The 21831-nt window shown below is 45.8% G+C and overlaps 1 protein-coding gene, 1 non-coding gene and 1 pseudogene across 14 annotated transcripts in view; all 3 read right to left on the reverse strand.

Annotated features, from left to right (window-relative positions):
* The window catches only part of Trrap (transformation/transcription domain associated protein), a 96783-nt gene extending 78327 nt beyond the window's left edge, over positions 1 to 18456 (reverse strand). For all 13 annotated transcript variants that reach the window (XM_085684007.2, XM_048436757.3, XM_048436770.3 and 10 more), the window contains exons 1-10: positions 18331 to 18456; positions 15092 to 15252; positions 14669 to 14718; positions 8853 to 8963; positions 7039 to 7143; positions 4974 to 5057; positions 3059 to 3115; positions 2764 to 2889; positions 859 to 936; positions 600 to 688 (exon numbers count right to left, since the gene is read on the reverse strand). In XM_085684007.2, the coding sequence (XP_085540133.2) occupies positions 600 to 688; positions 859 to 936; positions 2764 to 2889; positions 3059 to 3115; positions 4974 to 5057; positions 7039 to 7143; positions 8853 to 8963; positions 14669 to 14718; positions 15092 to 15191 (800 nt within the window). In that variant the 5' untranslated portion in view covers positions 15192 to 15252; positions 18331 to 18456. The remainder of the gene's footprint in view (positions 1 to 599; positions 689 to 858; positions 937 to 2763; positions 2890 to 3058; positions 3116 to 4973; positions 5058 to 7038; positions 7144 to 8852; positions 8964 to 14668; positions 14719 to 15091; positions 15253 to 18330) is intronic.
* LOC125402290 (small nucleolar RNA SNORA70) lies at positions 11874 to 11998 on the reverse strand (annotated as a pseudogene).
* LOC146895507 (small nucleolar RNA ZL1) lies at positions 14814 to 15013 on the reverse strand. Its single transcript, XR_015000699.2, has one exon. It is a non-coding gene; the product is annotated as a small nucleolar RNA ZL1 (small nucleolar RNA).
* Positions 18457 to 21831: the final 3375 nt, after the last annotated feature.

Raw genomic sequence — 21831 nt, forward strand, 5'->3', positions numbered from 1 at the left:
GAGGGGCTGCATGTCAGCAGAGGGTGTCCTTAAGGAATGCTATTTGGTTTAAGATGAGGATGGATCCAGTGGGCCTGTTCCTCAGCAGGGAGCTCTGGAGGTCAAGCATGCTGCCAGTATTCTCAAGCAACAGTCAGAACAGGCAAGGCCTAGGGACACTGGGGAGCCTCCAAGATGGGAGAAACAACCTACCAGAGCATCTTTTCAACTAAGAGGCTCATGACACGGCACAGGAGCTAAGGATACCTGCTGCCGAGATTGACAAGCTGAGTTCAGTCGCTGTGACTCACGAGATGGAAGAGGAGAACTGGCTTCTGCAAGCTGACCTCTGACCTCCCCAGCACAGCAGGGGCATGCACACACTCACACCCACAGAACACAGATGAATAAAATTTCACAAAAAGTTGTAAAAAGGAACTAGAAAAATCATAGCCGCCACCACTACATCAATAGGAGTTTAAGCAAGTCAAAGTGTACAGAGTTTGTTTAAGCACACCGTAACACTCACAACTGTCACATCTCAAGGATGGGGCAATGGCAATCCCTGGCTGGAGAAAGCCCTGTGCCATCAGCTCTGCCACGGCCTGAGGAACGCTTACCTGGCTTGTGCGGAGACCTGGATGGCGATGGTATTCATGATCAAGGGCACAAACTCAGCAACGACGTTGTGGATGTTCAGTTTGTACAGCTGTAGGAAACAGCAAGCACAGCGTTTTTACATTCATCTACCACGGAATCATCTGGCAGACCAGAGAGACATTCATGAGCATCGGGGTTTCTTGTGCATCTGATTCACTGAAGGAAACCAGACATGAACTTTCACGTGAAAACGTAAAAATGGTTAAGGGGTACACGTACCTGGTACATTAGTACAACAATGATGGGCAGCTCGGCCAGGACTTTCAGAGAGAGTGATCCTCGGGGAATGATGGAGTGCTGTGAGATGCAGAGAGAGGCAGCCGTCAGCTCTGTGGCACCTACAGGTCCAGCCAGTGCCAACAAGGACCACAATGAACAGAGACACTGACACATCTTTGCAAATATCGGTGGAGGACCCAAGCTAAGTCCACAGGCTGCTACTTCATAGATGGCAAAATCTTGGGGAAATCCAAAGAGATTCAAATCACCTAAGAAATCTGGGGGTTGTGGGTATGTCTGTGAGGATAGGAAGCCCGGTTTGGATATAAGGCTTCCCTACATACTCTTGGTTGATCTCAAACTTACAACGATTCTCCTGTCTCTGCATTCTAAATGTTGGGATTGTGAGCATGCAATACCAGTCCCAGCTGTCTGGTTTTTGAAAGAGTCTGACTATGTGACCCAGGCTGGCCTTGAACTCACTACTTGGCCAAGGTGAACTTGTAACTCACAGCAATCCTCCTGCTTCAGTCATGTACCAAGTACCTCAACATCCAGTCTCGTTTTCTTTCTTCCTTTCTTTTTTTTCCCCGAGACAGGGTCTCATAATGTAGATCAGGCTGGCCTCAAACTCACAGAAATCCACCTGCCTCTGCTTCTTAAGAGCCAGTAGTAAGGATGTGTGCTACCCAGCCCAGCAACACACCCAGATTTTTAAGCCAATACCTGACTTTAAAGAACAAGAAAAACTTCAAATATCCAATTTAGCCTACAGACTTTATTTGATATTTATATGTAGAAAAATGCTTATAGTAAATCCAGGAGAGGCTGAAAGAGCTTCTTCAGGACACTTAAAACATCAAGAAGGGCAGATGCACACTACCAGCGAGCCATGGACGGAGCTCCGCTTAAAACTCAGTTTGAGTCTCCTCAGCACAAGAGGAAGTCTTGTCTCAGTACAAACACAAATGCTAAAATGCCTTCCTGTGGGCCGTCACATGTAGCCCAAGCTGGCATCTAACCCACTATGCACTGAGGAGTCTTCAACTGACCCCACACTTCCCTAGTGCTAGGATCACAGGCATGCGCCAGCGTGCTCAGTTGTCCAAATGCTGAGAACAGAGCCCTGGGCCTTCCTCCATGTGCGCAGGCCAGCGTCCAACACATGCCCCTAGCCCCAGAAAAACATTCTTAACTCAGCCCCCAAAATGAGTCATGGCAAAAGGTCACCACATCTCTCCTACGTGACAAACAACACTCACATCACCTCTGCAAAGTCCAAGACACAGATTTCCAGATAAAAACTGGAAAAACAAGGTCGAGGGGAAGGTTCACAAACTTTTACAGAGTCAGCAAACCAGAGTGGGGCTGGGGACCATCTGGGTCTTCTCTGGCCCAGAGAATTTCAATTTTACCTACAGCTTCACAGGACTTCTAGCAGATCAGAATCTCTCTGCCCCATGCCTAGCCTGCTACTCTTGTCAGTAAGAGACCTCAATTCCCTTGGTAGGCTGGTCTTTTTTTGTTTTGTTTTGTTTTTTTTGCTTTTCAAGACAGGGTTTCTCTGTAGCTTTGGAGCCTGTCCTGGAACTAGCTCCTGTAGACCAGGCTGGCCTCGAACTCAGAGATCCGCCTGCCTCTGCCTCCCAAGTGCTGGGATTAAAGGCGTGTGCCACCACAGCCTGGTGTTAGTTGGTCTTTACAGCCAAACATCACCAGTGCCCAAGGGCTCACCTACACCACCTCCAAGATACATGGCAAGACCAAGTGAAGAAAAGAGGAAAAAAGAAAACCAAATGGTCTAAGTTAACTCATTTTCCCCTTTACCAAATAGAGAAGCCACAGATTTGGAAATAGAACACGAAAACGAGACAAAGCTGTCTCCAGGGAGGGAAAAACACCCACCGTCCGTGTCTCGCTGTCTTCCCGCTCAGGATTGACCTTCACGGCAATTGTTGTGATCATACCCACCATTTCTGGTGGAGGCACTGTGTTCTCAGGGATCCCCTGAGGATTCTCAAAGTAGCGGTTCTGCACAGAAAGAAGACAGCAATGGCAAAACAGCGTGTCTTGTCTTCAGTATTGCCCACCCTGGAACCAGAAGCCCACCCCAGCCACTTCTTTAAACCTTTCCAAATACTCCTTGGGACAGGTGTTAAATAAATACAAGCAATAAATTCAAGCTTTAACACAAACATACCACTACTTTTGGAAGCTCCTTGTAAATCTGTTTCACAAAATCCAAAAAGTGATGAATCTAAAAACAAAAACCAGAAACGCTTTGAGAATATACTTACAAGGTCAGTGCCAGCTCAGGGGGTAAAGGCGCTTACTATTCAAGCCTGACACCTCACTGACCCCTGAAGACACGCCCGAGTTGTGCTCTGAACTTCACACATGTGCTTAGGCACACTCGCCACTCCCACCCCACAAATACCTTTTTGATGATATTAAAAGGTAGTAACTATCAGGCAAGACACAAATGGGCAATGGACATAAACAAAACAAACACAAACACACACACAAAGAGGAAGAAAAAAATGAGACCGAAAGACACTGATAAACAGAAACCAATTTTCTATCTCAGAAACATGCTCTTCAGAAAACAGTGAATTGTGGGTTGGCTGCTCTCATGGAGGAACCAGACTGGATCCCCAGCATCCATGTAACTGGCAGCTCACAACTGCCTATGTAACTTCAGTTCTGGAAGATCCAGCACTCTTTTCTCATCTCAGATGGCAACCACACATACGCTACACATCCATCAAGATGGCACACGTGTATTTTAAAAATAAAATGAATAAACTCACGTGTAAATGAATAAACACATGTCTGAGATGATGCAAGAATAGAGACTCTTATACCACCAAGGAAATCAAACCAACCAGGCTTCCCAGAATCAGTCTGAGCACATGTGAAGCATTGGAACTGTACTCTGACTCAGTAACCCCGCTTCTAAAAACCTAGTTAACTGAATAACCTGGTCCATAAACGAAAAATATTTGGCAATAGCCAGTAAGAAGAAAATTTGAATTGGGCAGTGGTAGTGCACACCTTTAATCCCAGAACTCAGGAAGGCAGAGGTAGGTTGATCTCTGTGAGTTCGAAGTCAGCCTGGGCTACAAAGTGAGTTCCAAGACAACCCGGACTACACAGAGAAACCTGGTCTCAAAATAAAAGACAAAAAAAGGGAGAAAAAAAAAAAAAACGACTAAGACTTTAAGTGCCCAGAAATATGCTCATAAAAAGAAAATCAAGGCCGGAGAAGGGATTCAGGGCAATTCCTGCTTGCAAAGAACGTGAATTCAGTTCCCAACATGAATTCAGTTCCCAACACCCACGCAGGGTGGCTTATACCACCCGTAAACCCATCTTCAAAGGATTCTGTCCTCCATGGACATCTGCACACATGTCATTTACAAGGCAAAGAACTTGGCCCCCCAAAGCTACAGTTTACCCAGCATCGCTCTGCTGCTGGGCTACAGAACTGAGATCAAACCAGCTCCAACTTCAGAATTCCCCTTTATCCTTCTTACCCAAATCCAGTCCACCATATAAGAGCTTGAGCTAACCCAGTACCCTGGTCAGTTACTGCACTCCAGCTACTGAGAAAATCCAGGGAGATATCTGCACTCATGCAAACAGAAATCATAAAGACAGCTCTAAAGAGGGAGAACAGTGGAGCATGGAGCAGGAATATCCTCAAAGTGTGCTATGTGCTTCATGAAAAGGCCTTTATATTACTCGGCACAAGACAAGGAGCAGAGGGAAGTAGGGGATACAGAATTTCTCCGAATGAGGCTCTATTTTCTACACAGTACTTGTTCAGTAGACTCATGTAAGGGAAAGGGCCAGTCAACTCATGTAAGAGTAAAGACCAGCAAGATGGCTCACAAAGTAAAGGTAGTTGCTACCAAGTCTAACAATCTGAATTTATTTCCTGGGACCCAAGTAATAGGAGAGATCCAACCACCCCAAATTGACCTCTGAATACCAAGGACATGCCATATCACATTTGTACACACACACATACACCCACACACAGAGAGACAGACAGAGAGAGAGAGAGACAGAGAGAGAGAGAGAGAGAGAGAGAGAGAGGGGTAACAACTTACTTCTTGCGTGATTGGTGGCCTGAACTGTTTGTGCAGTTCAATAATTATTCTTAGACAAATAAGAACATTTTCTTCATTTTCAGTCTTTAAACAACAACAGAAAAAAATCAAGTTACATTTTTGAACACATTTTAATCTCAAGATTAAGATAAACTATTGATGGAAATGGTGGTGCACGCCCTTAATCCCAGTACTTGGGAGGCAGAGGCAAGCAGAGTTAAGGGCTAGCCTGATCTACACAGTGAGTTCCAGACCAACCAAGACTACATAGTGAGACTGTCTCACAAAAACAAAAATAAACCATCCAGGCATTTTCTACGTGTTTCTCTTCCTGAATCAATCAGCTTGTTTGATCTGCTGAAACGCAGTTCCCAGATCCAGCAGTCTTAGACAGAGAGAGCAACAGTCCTTTGGGCCATCTGAGCCGCATCCCACCAACGTGTTAGGGTAACTCGGAGAAAGGTGACCTAGCGTATATGACACAGAGGCAAGACATGCATGAATTACTGCCTCTTCCTCCCTTTCGATATAGGGGCTCATGTATCCTAGGCCTGATCTGAACTCATTGTGTCTAAGGGTGACCTTGAACTCCTGAGTGCTGGGATAAGAACTGTGCTTCACCTAGCCTGGTTTATGTGATATTAAGGATGGAACACCCAGGGTTTCATGCATGCTAGGCACTCTACCAGGCTAGCCTTTAACTCAATGAGAGCACTCTGTCTCTCTCTCCAAATGCTGGTATTAGAGGGGTGTGCCACCATAACAAGCCTGAATTGATGTGATGCTTTAGCAGCTAAATGACATCCTGCCTGAAACCAACAACAAAAAATGGCTCACTGCTTGGAAATACAGGTTGCACATTCCTGATCCAAAAACTCAAAACCTGAACTGCTCTGAATTCCTAAAGCTTTTGAGCACCTGACAAGATAACACAACTAGGAAAATCTATGCCTGACTTCACATAATGGTTTTAAGTCAAAACGAACACAGATGTTGTAAAAAAGGCTTTATAAAATTACCTTCAAGCTACCTGCAGAAGGTGCCAGTGATAATCTACCAAACTTCACATTCAGGCTCAGACTGTAGCCCTAAAATATCCTGATATGTATATACAAATACTCCAAAACTCAAAATAAAATAAAAATCCCCAATATTCCCATTCCCAAATATTTGGGGTCACGGATGCTCAATCCATGTTGTCAAAAGACAAAGGAAAAACAATCAGCTACTGAGAAGCCTCTATGGACTGGAGGTGCTAAGTGCAGGCCCATGCTCTGCTCTGTGAGGGAGGGACCAGCCATGTTCTACCCTCGAGGTCACAGAGTCTCAGAGATCATGTGTGATGCGGCCAATGTGGTCAGCTATGAACGGCAGAGCTGAGGCAAGATCCCAAGACTGTCTTCTAAGAAAGCTTATCTTCTCAAGGGTCTGAGGCACAATGGGACTCTAAACATGTCAAGACAGGAGAAAACAAAAATATAGCAAACACATTCACCTAGAAATCTAAGGTCTTTCTGAACATGGTGGCACATGCCTTTAATCCCAACCACCTGAGAGACAAGGGCAGGCCAACCTGGTCTACTCAACATGTTCCAGGCAGGCCAGGGTTACACAGTGAGACCTTGTCTCATAAAGAAAAAAGGGCCAGGTGTGTTGGCAAACACTTTCAATCCCAGCACTGACTCAGGAGGCAGAAGCTGGTGAATCTCTGAGTTCAAGGCCAGCCTGGTCTAAATAGGGAGTTCCAGGTCTGCTTGGGCTGCATTGTGAGACTGTCATTAAAAACAAAAAACAAAAACCAAAAACATCTTCAATTATGTAGTCTTTCTGAATTACATTAAGAAAAATTTCAAAACAACAACAACAACAACCAAAAAAAAAAAACAAAAAAAAAAAAAAGAAAAATTTCACTCATTTAAGCAGATCTTGTTTTTTTTTTGGACAGGACTTCTCTGTGTAACCTCATTTAAGCAGATCTTTAGTGAGTCGTAGAAGACTGGATTTATCACAAGAAAAATCATGGAATGTTTTAAACATGGCTGTTAAGAGAATTCTCAAAGATTACCTCTAAAAATCGAAACATCACAGACAGAACGTTTTTCGTATGAGGACGAAGATGCTCGTTGGTCGGTATCCTGTGAAGTATTTCGAGAACTAGCTTCCGCAGTTGCTGACAAAAAGACACAAACGTAAAACACAGAAGTTCCAAACTCACTGTTTAACCTTACACATTCGTCACATGGCTGACTGTACCCAGCACCAGCAACTATCACCTAAGAGGAATTTGACCTTTAGAGACCTGCAAATTCACATGTGACCCACAGTATGTGTGCAGACCATTCATCTTCCGTAACTCCGTAACTATGGAACAAAGTCCACTGTGGTTTTTACAACCTCACCAGTACTCCCAGCACAAGACACAACTGTGAGGATTGAGTAGGATGAAACCAAAGAGCAAACATAGACTTTTAAGAGAGGAAAGAGAAGGGGCCGGAGAGATGACTCAGCAGAGGACAGGAGTTTAGTTCCAGCACCCATCAGGTGACTCTCAACCACCTGTGACTCCAGCTCCACAAAACCCAACACCCACTTCTGACTTCCAAGGAACCCTGAATTCAAATGTATTCATGCACACAGACACATAATTAGTAATAAAATACATCTTTTGGGCTAGAGATTGCTTAGCAATTAAGAACACTAACTAGCTGCTCTTCCAGAGAACCTGGGTTATAATCCCAGGACACACGCAGTGGCTCACAACCATCTATAACTCCAGTTCTAGGGAATGCAGTACCTTCTTCTGGCCTCCATAGGCACCAGACATGCTTGTGATATATAGACATACATGCAGGCAGAACACCCATACACATTCTTTTTTCGGTTTTGACTGAAAAAAAAAATCCTTAATAGAGTAAAAAAAATGCAAAAAACACAAAATAACTAATTTCAGGGTTCCCCTGACACTCATCTCCTGTTCTTGAGAGCCCAAGGGTGTGTTTCAGTCATGTTGCACTAAGACCTCTGAATTCTGTACAGCAACTCTAAACTATGATGCCATTCAAGTACTGGAGCTCTCGGGTACAACCAAAAAATGCTCCAGCTATCGACAAACCTCCCCAGCATCACAGCAACTGTTCTCAGATTCTTTAAGAAGTAAAAGCTGACACAGAGAAAACAATGGCATAGTAGTCTACGTTGCTTATGTGGTCAGAGGTACTGGGAGGTGATGCTGAACTATAGAATTCCTTTTTTTTAAAATTGTTCAGGTGTGTGCAGGTGCCAAAGGAAGCCAGAGATACCAGGTCTGGCTGGTTTGAGAGCAGTTTTGAGCCATCTTGCCTGGGTGCTGGGAACTGAACACTGGCCCTCTACAAGAGTAGCATAGACAATCACTGAGTCAGCTCTTCAGTAACAATTGTTTGATTGATTTATTATACGTGGACACGTGCATATCACAGTGCACATGTAGAGGCTACAGGACAACCTTCAGGGGTCAGGTCTCCCCTTCTGTCACGTGAGTCTCAGACTGAACTCTGGTTCTCAGGCTTGGTGGCCAGCACTTTTGTCTGCTGAGTGATCTCACCAGCCCTCTTTGGTGCCCAACTGACTAATCCGCATACACACTCGCATACACACTCTCACACACACACACACACACACACACACACACACCCGGCTGGCAGATACAAATAACTGAACCCACAGAAGAGATGAATAAAGTCAAGGAGATAGCAGTCCTGACTGGTTACCCTGATGACAAAACCTCTTTCACTCTTGGGTGAACCTTCCATTCTTTGATTTTATTACACTGTTTTATTCATTTTCACTTCTGATCCTCCACGTGCCATTTTTCTTTCCCTGCTACTGTGAACAGATTACCTGGGCTGGCTTCTCCTGAAGAAACTGGACTTCTCCATCTTGGAGAAACGTAAGAAATCGAGGGATGATGTGTTCCAGGAATGTAGAATACTGAGGAGACGACGTGACATTCTAGGTGGCAATGAAAAAAGGCATAGTAAGTTATGTGCTTATTTTCATTTTGAACTCACACAACAATCTCAAAAGAAAAGTTTTTTGTTTGTTTTTACAAAACATGAATTTTTTTCAATCCATGTTTGTGCCTGCATGAGGTTTTATGTGCACTACCACATGCATTCAAGTTTCCAAGGAGGCCACAAGAAAGCATCGGATCCCTTGGAACTGGAGTTACAAGGCACTGTAAGCTAGAACCAAACCCAGGCCAGTCTTCTGCAAGAGCTGTATACACTGTTAACCACTGAGACATCTAAACATTTCCAGATCGACAGTAATCCCCAGTGCTTTCAGGTGCTTCTGAGATAACACCATACTAAATAAATTCAGATCTGAAGTATAATAAAGAGAATTAAATACTAAAATTTACTATTAAAATTGGATATGGTAGGGGGTACCAAAGACGGCTCACAAGTTAAGTATCTGCCTTTCTCTTTCTCTGGGACCTGAGTTTGGTTCCCAGCACCCATGGCAGGTAGATATCAACTGCCTGTAACTCCAGCTTGAGGAGATTCAGCATCCTCTTCTGGACTCGACAGTGATCCACAAATATGTAGTGTGTACACACACACACACACACACACACACACACACACACACACACACACACACGATACACAACTCAATGGCCAAGCATTTGCCTAGCTGGCCTGAGGTTCTGGGTTCGGTTCCCAGCACCGCACGACACAATAGCTTGCTTTCCTCCCATGTTCACCACAGCACAATGCATAAGAGCCAAGAAATTACAGCAATGGACATGTCTGTCGAAGGATGACTGGCTCAACATATGTGGTGCATAAATACAGTGAACTACAATTCTCAACCATTCAAAACAAACAAAAAGTCTGATCCGCTCCTGTCCGCTGGGGAAAAGAGAACAGCACGCACAATCACCACGCTAAACGAAACAAGCTGCTCATAAAAGTTCTACAGCCTCACTCATGTTAAAGGCTGAACTCATATAACCTGAGCAAAAAATACTAACTAGGCTGGAAAGAAAACAGAAGAGAGACAGGGAAGGTGAACCAATAGGAGGAACAAATTCTGGCTCACTGCTTCAGGGTGGGGTGACTATCAAAAACAACATTCTGTATCTCTGAAAGTGCCAATCATCCCTGTATTTGGGAGGTAGAGGCATGTGAATGTCTATGAGTTCTAGACCAGCCTTGCCTACACAGTGAGTTCCAGGATAGTCAGGACTCTATAGCGAGACTCTGTTTAAGGAAAAAAGAAAAAGGCAAGTGATAATAATAAAAATAAAGGAAGCTGGGCGGTGGTGGTGCACACCTTTAATCCCAGCACTTGGGAGGCAGAGGCAGGCAGATCTCTGTGAGTCAGGCCAGCCTGGTCTACAAGAGTTAGTTCCAGGACAGGCTCCAAAGCTACAGAGAAACCCTGTCTTGAAAAACCCAAAAATAAATAAATAAATAAATAAATAAAGATAGATAGACAGACAGACAGACAGACAGACAGAGGCACTAAAAGGATTCTGAATATTCTCTCCATAAAGAGACAGTGTTTTAAGAAGCCATGTGTACACTACATGTGGATCACACCACCTGGCACACTGTTCTAGTATACATCAGGTTATAAGGCATTTAGGGTTGATGAACTTTCTGCTACACATGATGAGCCAAGTTCAATCCCTGGGACCCACATGGTAGGAGAGAACAACCTGCCAACTATCCTTTGAGTTCCACATGCAAACTCCAAGTACACACAGAAATGTAATTTGAACAAAAGTAAATAATAAATTCAAGCAAAGCAAAGAAAAAATGTCAATGCTCTGAAAAATACTGAACGTTCAAGACTAACTTCCAAAGCCAGTCAGCTAGGTGCATGCCTGTAACCTAGAACAAGGATGAGGCAGGAGGATCATGAGTTAGAGGCTGTTCTGTGTTATAAAGCCAGATACTGGGGGGTGGGGATGGGGAGGGGTGTCATGTAGGTCCTCACTTATAGAAACACTCATACACGTAAAATAAATTATCTTTGGACAATACTAACGTATTAGCCACAAATAGTGGTAAAAACCCTTTAATCCCAGGACTGGAGAGGCAGAGGCAAGCAGATCTCTGAGTTTCAGGCCAGCCCCCTCTCATACTGAGTTATAGACCAGCCACGGCTACAGAATGAGGCACTGTCTCAAAAAAGATAAGACTTTTACAGCAGTCAATATAAAACTAATAGGTACCACATAATGATGAACCACACATGACAGTGGTCCTGTAACATCCTAAAGGAGCCCAAGAAAGTCCCGCCTATCAGCCTGTGGTGTCACAGGCATCAGAGCATCCAGGGCAATGCCCATGTCCTTGTGGCAGTGAGATGTCAACAGGTCCATGCTGCTCTCAGATAAAGTGCAGCACGCGCCATTCTGTGCAGTGGTTAAAGCCCAGAGCAAACACTGTGGTTCTGGGTTAACTCCACTGTGCGTCTGTAGCCTCTTCGTTCTTTATAAAGACATGCGGGATGGGAGATTCATACTACACGTGATGTGGTGGGGATGTGGACAGGGGAAGCCCTCAGAAATGCAGGCTGCCATTTGTCCAGGCAGCAACTGTGGATGTATCTGAGTCAGCAGCTATGGGACAAGCCACTGTGTCTCCAAATTCACCTGCATTAAACACAGTGAAGCCCCACGTCTCTGAGGTATGGGTCTTCTGTTGGTCAGAGAACTAAGCTTGACTCTACACAAGGCCTCATTCACAGGTTCCTTATTTTGCAGTTTGGGGCAGATGGACAAAATTACCTGGCCAGCATGAACTCTGGCCACTGTGTCCTGGGGCTTCCCAAACACCCTGCAGATCTTCCTGGAGCCAAGGCTGGGGACAGCACTGAACTGGAGACAATGATTATCTGCAAGAAAATTGCCTTGAAAGTCCCTCAGGGCATCCCATAGGCTGCCTACACTCCCAAGGGCGTGACTGCTCCAATCCTTACACTCCACGTTCCCGCCAGGAAAGGAACTGGGTCGGCTCAATTGGCTACAGACTTTCTGATTTTCTGAGACAGTCTCATGACGCTGTCTGACTGGGATACATAAGCAGATGTCACTAGGGGCTTGTCATCATTATTTCAATATATGTGTCTTTCAAAGTCTCTGTCAAACAGTTCGCTGTGTTACACATTGGCAGGAGCCACATAGATTTTGATCATATGAAGAGGCAGGCTGGTGAGACAGCTCACAGGGAAAGGTACTGGTCATTGAACAGCACCTTCCAGGGAATCACACAGTGAGAGAGAACCAACTCCTTCAAGTTGCCCTCTAGCCTCTGCACATGGGTCATGGCATGCATGTCTGTGCACATACTTGCATATTCAAACATGGGTACAATTGTAATTTTCTAGAGGCTATGCTGACTGACTGACCTATCCCATCTATGTCTGTGAGTATACTCAATGATGCTCAAATAACAGATCTGACCAATGACACAATTCTCAGAATGCATTCCAGTCATTCAATGCCCAGTTGTTCACAAAGTGAAACCAAAAGCATAAGAGAACGTGTGAACAAATAAACAGGGACTATGCAGGGAAATGAAATCTAGGGAGCACAATGAAAAACTAGAACTAAAGTGACTTTAGAAACATGTGGAGAACAAATTGAAAATAAAGTTTATGATAGTATCCTTAAAGTTAAATCAAGAATGACTCAGCCGTTAAGAGATCTTACTTTTTTTTTTTTTTTTTTTGGTTTTAGTCCTGGCTGTCCTGTTACTTTCTCTGTAGAATAGGCTGGCTTTGAATTCACAGAGATCCCCATTTCTGCCTCCTGAGTGCTGGGATTAAAGGCACGCACAACCACCACCTGGGAGAGTTTATTATTCCTGCAGGGAGCCTGGACTGACTTTCTTAAACCTACATGGCTTCCACAAGCTCCTTTAACTCGAGGGACTGACGCTTTCTTCCGGCCCCCACAGGCACTGCATGCATGTGGTACTCATGCACACACCTGGGTATTCATACAGATACACATAAAATCAAAGGTCTTTGTTGGGTTTTGTTGTTGTTTACAAGAGCAATCAATATTTTTCCAGTGTAAAAACAAATCAAAGGCCAATTGCAGGCAGAGTCTGAGCGATCTGTGGGACAATATAAAATCGTACAAATACAAGAAACCCAGAAGGGAACACGTCTTTATTAAGGTGACAGACATCTGAAGCACTAGAGTCAGAAATGACAGGCAGCCCATCATGTCAGATGAGCACTCACCTGAACACAACCAACCACAACACAAGCTTGAATGCGTTCGAGTGAAAACATGTAAAGAGAGCCCCCTTAAAAATAAAAATGCCACAGCACAGCAACCGAAACAAAGCCAACAACCTGCACATGACATTGAGACTGCCACCATGACGATGGCAATATCCTGAATGGTTTCTATTCCTGCTGAAAGACCACAGTTGCCTAGACTCTATGGGGCACGGTAAGCAGCACAGAGGGTAAAGACACTTATTGCCAAGCCTAAAGGAGAACCCACACTGTAGAGGTGCATGTAGAAGTCCGTTAAGCTGTACATGCACCTCATGGGACATATGTGCCCAAGTACACACAGACACAAAATAAGTGTTTAGGGAAAAACAAAAAAAAAAACCTTCTTCCCAAATACTTTCACACTATATCCCAGGCTGTTATTGGGCTGTACATACAGCCTAGGCTATCACAGAGTTGTACATATAGTCCAGGCTGCACAGAGTTGTGCATACAGCCCAGGCTGGCACAGAGCTGTACATATAGTCCAGGCTGGCACAGAGCTGTACATATAGCCCAGGCTGGCATAGAGCTGTACATATAGTCCAGGCTGGCATAGAGCTGTACATATAGCTCAAGCTGGCACTAAGCTGTACATATAGCCCAGGTGGCACAGAACTGTTCATATGTTCATATAGCACAGGCTGGCACTGAATGGTTACTGCCAGTCCTCCTGCTCCAGCTTTCCCACTGCTGGAATTACAGGAGTATGCTATCACGGGCTAGCCTTTGCTATCAGTGACCTCTGAGTCAGTAACAGAAAAAGGATCGACTGGGCTCAACAGATGGCTCAGCAGTGGAAGTGCCTGCCACATACGCCTGAAGCCCCGAGTTCAGTCCCCAGAGCCTATGTAAAGGTGAAGACGGAGGAGAAAACCATTTCCCACAGTGTGCTGTGACATCACCTGTGCACTGCAGCGCTTCTGTACCCTCCCCACACCATGAGAAGTAACAGCGACTAAAGACAAGACAACTTTCAGAAAGACTGACTGGAGGGCTGGAAGATGACTCGCAGACCAAGTTGTCACCCAGATCAACAAGCTGAAAACCTGAGTTTGACGCCCAGAACCCACATAAAGGTAGGAGAGAACCACTCCACAATGCTGTCCCTGACTTCCATGCAAACACGGTGGTGGCATGTGCATCCCACACACATCTTACACACAGTAAGATAGCAAATATTAATAAACACTGAGTGTAAAAATAGAAAGCCCAGGAAACAAAACTGCAGGGCCATCAAAATGGCCTGAGTTCAATCCCTAGGTCCACATGATGGAAGGAAAGAACAGAGTCCTCTCCCTAGATCGCCCTGAGAACAGCACATAGCACCATGGCATGTACAGGTAAACACACAGTCCAAAAACAAAGTAAGTGTAATTTTTTAAAAAGGCAAAGCATAAAATTCATACCTCAAAGTTTTCACTCACTTCCTGCATCATTTTCAACTTCGTTTCATCAGCTATAAATGGCAAAACAAACCATCATGTTATTGAAACTACCTTAAGGAGGCTTTCCAAAAAAAAAAAAAAAAAAAATCACTGGACTTAAGAAAGAGAAGCAATCAGATCTTATCAGTTTGACTGTCACAGCCTGGAAGAAGGCACATGGCTAGGTCCCTATCACCAGTCACGCCACACCCATCCTCAGACTCACATGTGCATGCACAGACAAGGATACAGACACACACAGGCACACACATACACACTTGTGCCTCTCTGGGGCTCCAGCAATATTGTTCATCACTTTGCTTCTCCACAAGGTAGCAAGGGGGAAACCAAGGACAAACATTAAGGTTGTGATTTATCCCAATGTGTCAAAAAGGATCGACTCACGTGTATTTACATCTGTGAGAGCTGCCACAAACTGAAGGTATTTCTTCATCAGAGTGGTTTGGTCGACCACCGTGGCCCCCTGGGTTGCAACAAACGCCATCTTTCTTCTGTATTTGTTTCTTTCTCAAAACTAAAGCACGAAGTCCATGAGCTCACCCAGCCTGTGAAAACAAACATCCCATTAGCAGCTTTCAATGACACAGGCTTATAATCTGGGAAAGATTTTACCCAAGTATCTTCAAAAATTACATTTGTTTATTCACTCTCTGGGAGAGACCCCGGTGTCTTGACAGATGTGTGGAGGTTGAAGGAACTTCACAGAAGTCCAGGGAATTGAGCTCAGGTGTCAGGGATTGTGCCAAGAAATTTTACCTGCTGAGCCATCTCACTTCCCCTTCCCAAAATAATTTTACAGTAATCCAGATTAATACACTGTTCTCTGCAGGTTGTTTTTGTTTGTTTTGGACACAGTATTTCAATATAAAGTTTACCCAAATCCATTGTTTAAACCTTTTTTTTTTAAACATAGGTCTTTCCCATTATATATCCTTCTTTCCCTAAACCAGAGACTGACAAATATTTTGTATAAAGAGCTGTAGAAAATAGAGGGAGAGTTAGGGCTGGGGTCCAGAGATAGGGTTTGCCTAATAGGCAAGCCCAAGGTTTGACCCCCAGCAATGCATAAAGCAGAGGTTGTAATACCAACACTTGAGAGGTAGAGAGAGGAGCCTGGGATACATGATATGCCATCTCCAAATGTGTAAATATTTTAGTTTGTCTAAATGTCTACCATAGTGACCCAGTTCTGTATTCAGGAAGGAGTCACAAACATATGCATGAATGATAACAGATGTGTCCAATAAAAGTATTCATAAATGCTGAAGTGTAAATTCTGACGGATTTGGGCTCATCATTCTTCAACAACCCCCCAATACTTTTTAAAAATATAAAAAACAAGTTGGGTGGTGGTGGTGCACACCTTTAATCCCAGCATGCAGAGGCAGAGGCAGGCAGATGTCTGTGAGTTTGTGGTCAACAGGGTCTTCAGAGCAAATTCCAGAGCAAATTCCAGAACAGGCTCGAAAAGCTATAGAGAAACCCTGTCTCAAAAAGCCAAAAATTATATATCTCTGTGCGTGTACACACACATACATGTATGTGCAATACATATATACATATGTGTGTGTGTGTGTATATATATATATACATATATACATATATATATATATATATACATATATATATATATATAATCTGGGCTTGGTGGGAAATGCAGGAGACTGGCCAGCCTGGTCCACATAGTAAGTTCCAAGCCAGCCAGAGCTACATGAGACCCTGTGTCAAAAGAAAATACACACACTGTGGTAGAGCCCTTGTCCTGGGTTCCATCACCAGCACTGTGTAAATAATTAAAGAAATAAGTAAACCATTTTCCTCTGCATCACCTCCAAGACCCTCAAGTGTCCAGGAAGTTGTAGATTTTATCTGCAGCCGAAGCACAGAATACACTCAGAGAATGCTTCTTCTTATCACTACGTTTACTTACTGGGGCCGAGGGAGGTGTGTGCAACACTGCACATGCAGAGGTCAGGGGACAACTTGGGGAACTCCCTTCCTTCTGTCCACCATATGGGTCTTGGGGACTGAGCTCAGGTCATCTGACCTTTACCCCAAGCACCACCTACCTCACTGGCCCCAAAGAATGCTTTAAGAGCACCTCAGTGAGTTGGAAACAGGCTGTTGGCCCCTGGCTCATAATGTAAAAATGCTTGCTGCCAAGCCTGGAGAACTGACTTCATCCCGGTGACCCATGGGATGGAAGGACAGACTCCTGCAGCTGTCCTGTAACTTCCACATGCACGCCTAACACACATATGCAAACAAACGCATGTTAAAAATAAATAAGTAAGAATAGCTGAGTGTGGTGGAGTACGACTTTAATCCTAGCACTCAAGAGTGCTCCAGCACAGCCAGGCCCACACAATATCCGAGACCCTGTTTGTAGGGAGAAAATGAAAGTCCAAAGCTAAGGAGACTATCAGCCTTGCTATGGTGATTTGGCTAAACTCTTACCTTTTCGTATCACGGTCCCTCCTCCAAACACTGCAGGGCCCTCACACCCAGGGACTGCTAACTAGACTAAGGGTCACAGTCTTCTGAAGCCCTCGTCCTGCCCAAACTTTTTATCTAACTTTTCTGCTGTGGAGGTCATGTCGTGAAGCTCGGATGAGGAGCTGGGTGTGGGTAGGGATGGCCTTGATTCTTGATCCTCCTGCACCCCCACTCCTGACAAGCCTTGTGTACTATCATCTCAGGTTTAGGAGGTTCTAGGGAATGGAACCCAAGATCTTTGGTATGCTAGGCTGGCTTCCTATCCTCTGAGCTATAGACCCAACATCTGCGCGGTTTTTTTTTTTTGCGATACTTATTCCTCTTCTTAGAAGCCATTAAATGTGCCATTTCCAAGCCCCCACCCAAGCCTCCCAGCGGCTCGGCCTAGCTTTCCCCTGGGCTTTGACCCTGACATCAGGTGAAGAACCAATTTCGCCTGTGGATTCCGGAAGGAGGTTTTGAACTTTCCGGGGGGCTATGGGCTCAAGCCTGGATGCCCACGAGCCCACGGAGTCCCTACCCAGGTAAGGAAAAGGCAAACGGCCCCACTGTCCGCTGTCCTCCGTCGGGTCCGCCCCGCCCACGACGCTCGACTGGCTTGACACCGCGCCGCCGAGCCGCCAGGGGGCGCTGCAGCCACCGCTACCTTCACTCTCAGCGTCTGGCCCGGAGAGCCAGGTGCCTGCGTGGAGGCCCGCAGATGCCAGGATGGCTTTGGTAGGGCGCCGCAGCCCCCGCGACTCCTCACTCAATCCCTTCCCGCCGCAAACGGTCTTCGGATTCCCTCCTTTTGTCGCCAGTCCTTCCTGGGACTCTCAGCGACCACCCCCAAGCAGGCCGCTGAACTACGGCGAGCGCCGAGGGCCAATCCCCACGGCCGATAGCGCTGCGCGTCTCGCCGTCCGCTCCAGCGCAGCCAGGCACCGCGGAGGGCTAAACACTGCAGTGGGGCAGATCCAGCTAAAGAGAGCTCCCGTGGGGCCTGAAGGACCTCGGCCTTGCCGGGACAGTCTTCTCCGCCCCTCTATGGAGTCGCCGCGCTGCACCGATCTCTTCCCCCACGCCTGAGACACTCACACGGGCGCGTGCATCTCCCGGGGTCGTTCGCCCGCCTGCCCCGTGCTTACCGGGACCTGCCAGCTGGCCTCCAGCATCCGATCCAGACCGCCGGCGAACTCTTCGTCGCCGCGCCGCTGCTGCTGCTGCTCGGCGTTCAGTCCCGCCCCTACTTAAAGCCGCGGCGTCCTCCCACCGAGAACTGAGCCTGGGTGCACCGCCCCCAAGTGGGTGCGGCTTGGGCGGGCGGCGGGGCAGGGAGGGGCGGCTGTGGCCTGGACGGGCGAGCTGTCTTCTAAATCATCGCCTTAGGGTGACCTACCTACCTGGGAAGCACCCAGGCCTGAGGGGCTGTGGGCTGCTGCAGCTTCAAGATTCGTGATCCCTAAGTCCTTTTAACCCGCAGGGGCCAGGCTGAGGGGTGATGGACACCCGAAATACCTATCCAGTTGGTCCGCAGTTAGACTGAGTGGGTGTGTGGCCTTCAAGGCTGGATTTCCCTTTGCTGAGACATTTTTTTTTCCTCTTCCTGCAATGCTGGATGTTGAACTTAGGGTTTCACATACACTAGGCCTAAGTTCTACTATTGATCTATAGTCTCAACCACCTGAGAGTCTTCATAGTTCATGCAAGCGGGAAGAGGCAAGGAAGGCTTTTTGGGGGGGAAGGTTGCAGGTGGATTGTTAGCTTGTTAAGCAGCTAGGTCACCCCGAGACAACTACATTTGTCCTGTTTATAGTTGACATCCTCCATCCAAGACAGAATTAGCAGTAGACAAGTCTCGAGCTAGGCCAAAGCAGTGAAGGAACATAGTGGAGAGAAGAGGAAAATAAACCTATGATATCCAGAAGAGACGGCAAAAGCTGACGTTCGAGAACTGTCAATTCTCCACTAACGAGTGAGTTCTGGGATAACCCCTGAGAGTGGTGGGAGCTCGGTAGTTACCAAGTTTCGATGAACACCATGTCAATGATGGCCTATACCCCTTTGCCTCGAGCCTTCTTATAGTTACGTCCTACAACTTCCTGTGCCTACTCTGAAACCTCAACCCCCAGGGTCTTTGTTTTCGGATCCTAAATTGATACTTTTTCCGCACTTGGTAATAAACAGAGCTTTCCTGTGCCTGCAAAAATAACCCTGGAGTTAGGACGACCCTTTGAAAACATGCTCCTGTATTTGTCTGTTGTTGCCACAAAAGTATTAGCTGTAGCCGAAACCCTGGCAATGTGGGAAATTGTTTCTAATGACATTTTTCTCTCCCTCCCGCAGGAAGTTGTCTGTTTATAAATAAAGTCTATGTCCTGCCATTTATCACAGCCTCCAAAACAGGCAGGTCCAAAGTTTGAGAAGGATCTAAAACGGATCAAATCAGTTCCCTGGGAGTTGTTTTGTATCTTTCGGGAGACAGAAAAAAACAAGATAGGGGCCAGTGAGATTGCTCAATAGACTGCTCACGGGGTTGCAGCTCGGAAGGTGGAATGCTTACGTCCATAGGAAGTCCTGGGTTTCATCCTCAACTTGCTCTTGCCTGTAATCTCAATACTTTGTAGGTGAAGTGTTGCAAGGCAGTTACTTCCCTCTGGGCATAACATGTTTACCCCTTTGCTGCCTTGGAGTTGAAACCAAATGCTGGATGAAAAAGCTCAGGACCGGAGTTTGGGTTAGATTTCTGGGACCTGTGTGAAGGAAGGAGAGAACTGACTCCAGAGTCGTCCTCTGACTTGCACAGGGATGCCCTCACACACTCACACATACAGGCATCATGTACACACACAGTAATATAAAAAAACAAACAAGTAAGTACATTTTACGAAAGAAAAACATGTCAGACATGGTAGGCAATCTTAATTCCAGCTCTTGGGAGACAGAGACAGGAGGATCTCTGTGAATTTGAGGCCAGCCTGATCTACCTGATGAGAGCCTGCCTCAAAAGAAAGAAAAAAAATGTCCTCTTATGGGACTCCTAACAGCAGGAATGGGGGCCGTCTCTGACTCTTACTGGCTTCTGGGACCATACTCCACACATTGGGTTGCCTTGCTCAGTCTTAATATGTGTGTGTATGGGGAGGGGGTGTTTAGTCTTACTGCAACTTGATGTGCCATGTTTTATTGATAATCATAGAAGACTCGTCTTTTCCTGGATGGAGATGGAAGAGGATGGAGGCAAGGGACTGGGAAGGGAGGATTGGGGAGGGGGCGGGGCTGTGACTGGGATGTAAAACAGATGAATTTTAAAAAAAGGAAAAGCAAAGCAAATCTATCTTTCATAAACTCCAGCTAAATTGTGTATCACATATGCCTATATTTGGTATGTATATAAGCTCTAACATTGACACACACACACACACACACACACAAAACCCTCTCTCCCTCATGGTACAGTTCTTTCTACCAAGCTAATCACAATGTTAGGGTTTTTCTTGTTTGTCTCCTGAATTCCAGGTTAGGTACAGGGTCACCCTCATCCCTAGTCGGCGATTTAAACCAAATCCCTCCTCTGCTTAAAACGTACAAAGATGTTGCAGCTCATCCAAGGTGTCCTGGGCCTGCGAGCCTGCCGCACATCCCTGACGGATCCCCTTTCAGCTACTGCAGTCCTGTCTTAGGTCCTTTGAAGTTTATCTGCTTATTTGGAATGTTCTTCCCTCAGAGGCACTGAGTCTTACTCAACTAAAATGTCACCGATTGCACTCAGAACGTAGGATGGTTGTCTAGCACGTAGGTAGCCATGGATTTCATCTCAAACAAGGCAGTTACTTCCCTCTAGGCATAACATGTTTACCCCATTGCTGCCTTGGACTAGAAGCTACAGAGACCAGTAGTCTTGACACTCAGAAAAGGATGATGCAGAGATAGCCAGGTTTAGAATCCTGTTCATGGAGCTATTGATAGTCCTCAGTAGAAAAGGGGAGGAAGGCCACAAGACTCTCCTGTACTCCCCCAACTGCAATGGGCCTTGGGATATATATCCTTGACTAAATAGAAAGTGAAAGGTGGGCCAGGTGGGGGTGGCAGCACATGCCTTTAATTCCAGCACTTGGAAGACAGAGTCAGGGGGATCTCTGTGTGTTCAAGGCCAGCATGATTTCAGAACAGTTGGGGCTACAGAGAGGAAACCCTGTCTCAGAAAAATAAACAAAACAAACAAACAAAGAAAACAATGGAAGGTTGACAGAGGACTCCATGATGCAGCTTCCATGAGGTCATCATCCATAATGGGGGTGGGACATTTCAGTGATGCAGTTGTTTTGGGGTCACCCACATTCCTGTAGGTAATCCCATACCTTGTTCTGTAAATAAACCCAATAAACTCATGGGTTCACCAAGCTGGGACTTAGGTGGGATTGTAGCAGAGGACTCGGGTTCGATTCCCAGCACCCGTGTGGCAGCTTACATCTATCTATAACACCAGATTCCAGGGACTCCAATGTCCTCTTCTGTCCTCCGTGGGCACTAGGCACACACGTGGTACACAGAAATACACGACGGCAAAATATCCACATGTGAAAATAAAAAATTAGAGAACACTGAAAAAAAGGTTGATGCAACATAAAAGCAAGAGGGTCAGAAGT

The sequence above is a fragment of the Myodes glareolus genome, chromosome 2 (assembly GCF_982192425.1).
Source record: "Myodes glareolus chromosome 2, mMyoGla1.1, whole genome shotgun sequence".
Classification (NCBI taxonomy): domain Eukaryota; kingdom Metazoa; phylum Chordata; class Mammalia; order Rodentia; family Cricetidae; genus Myodes; species Myodes glareolus.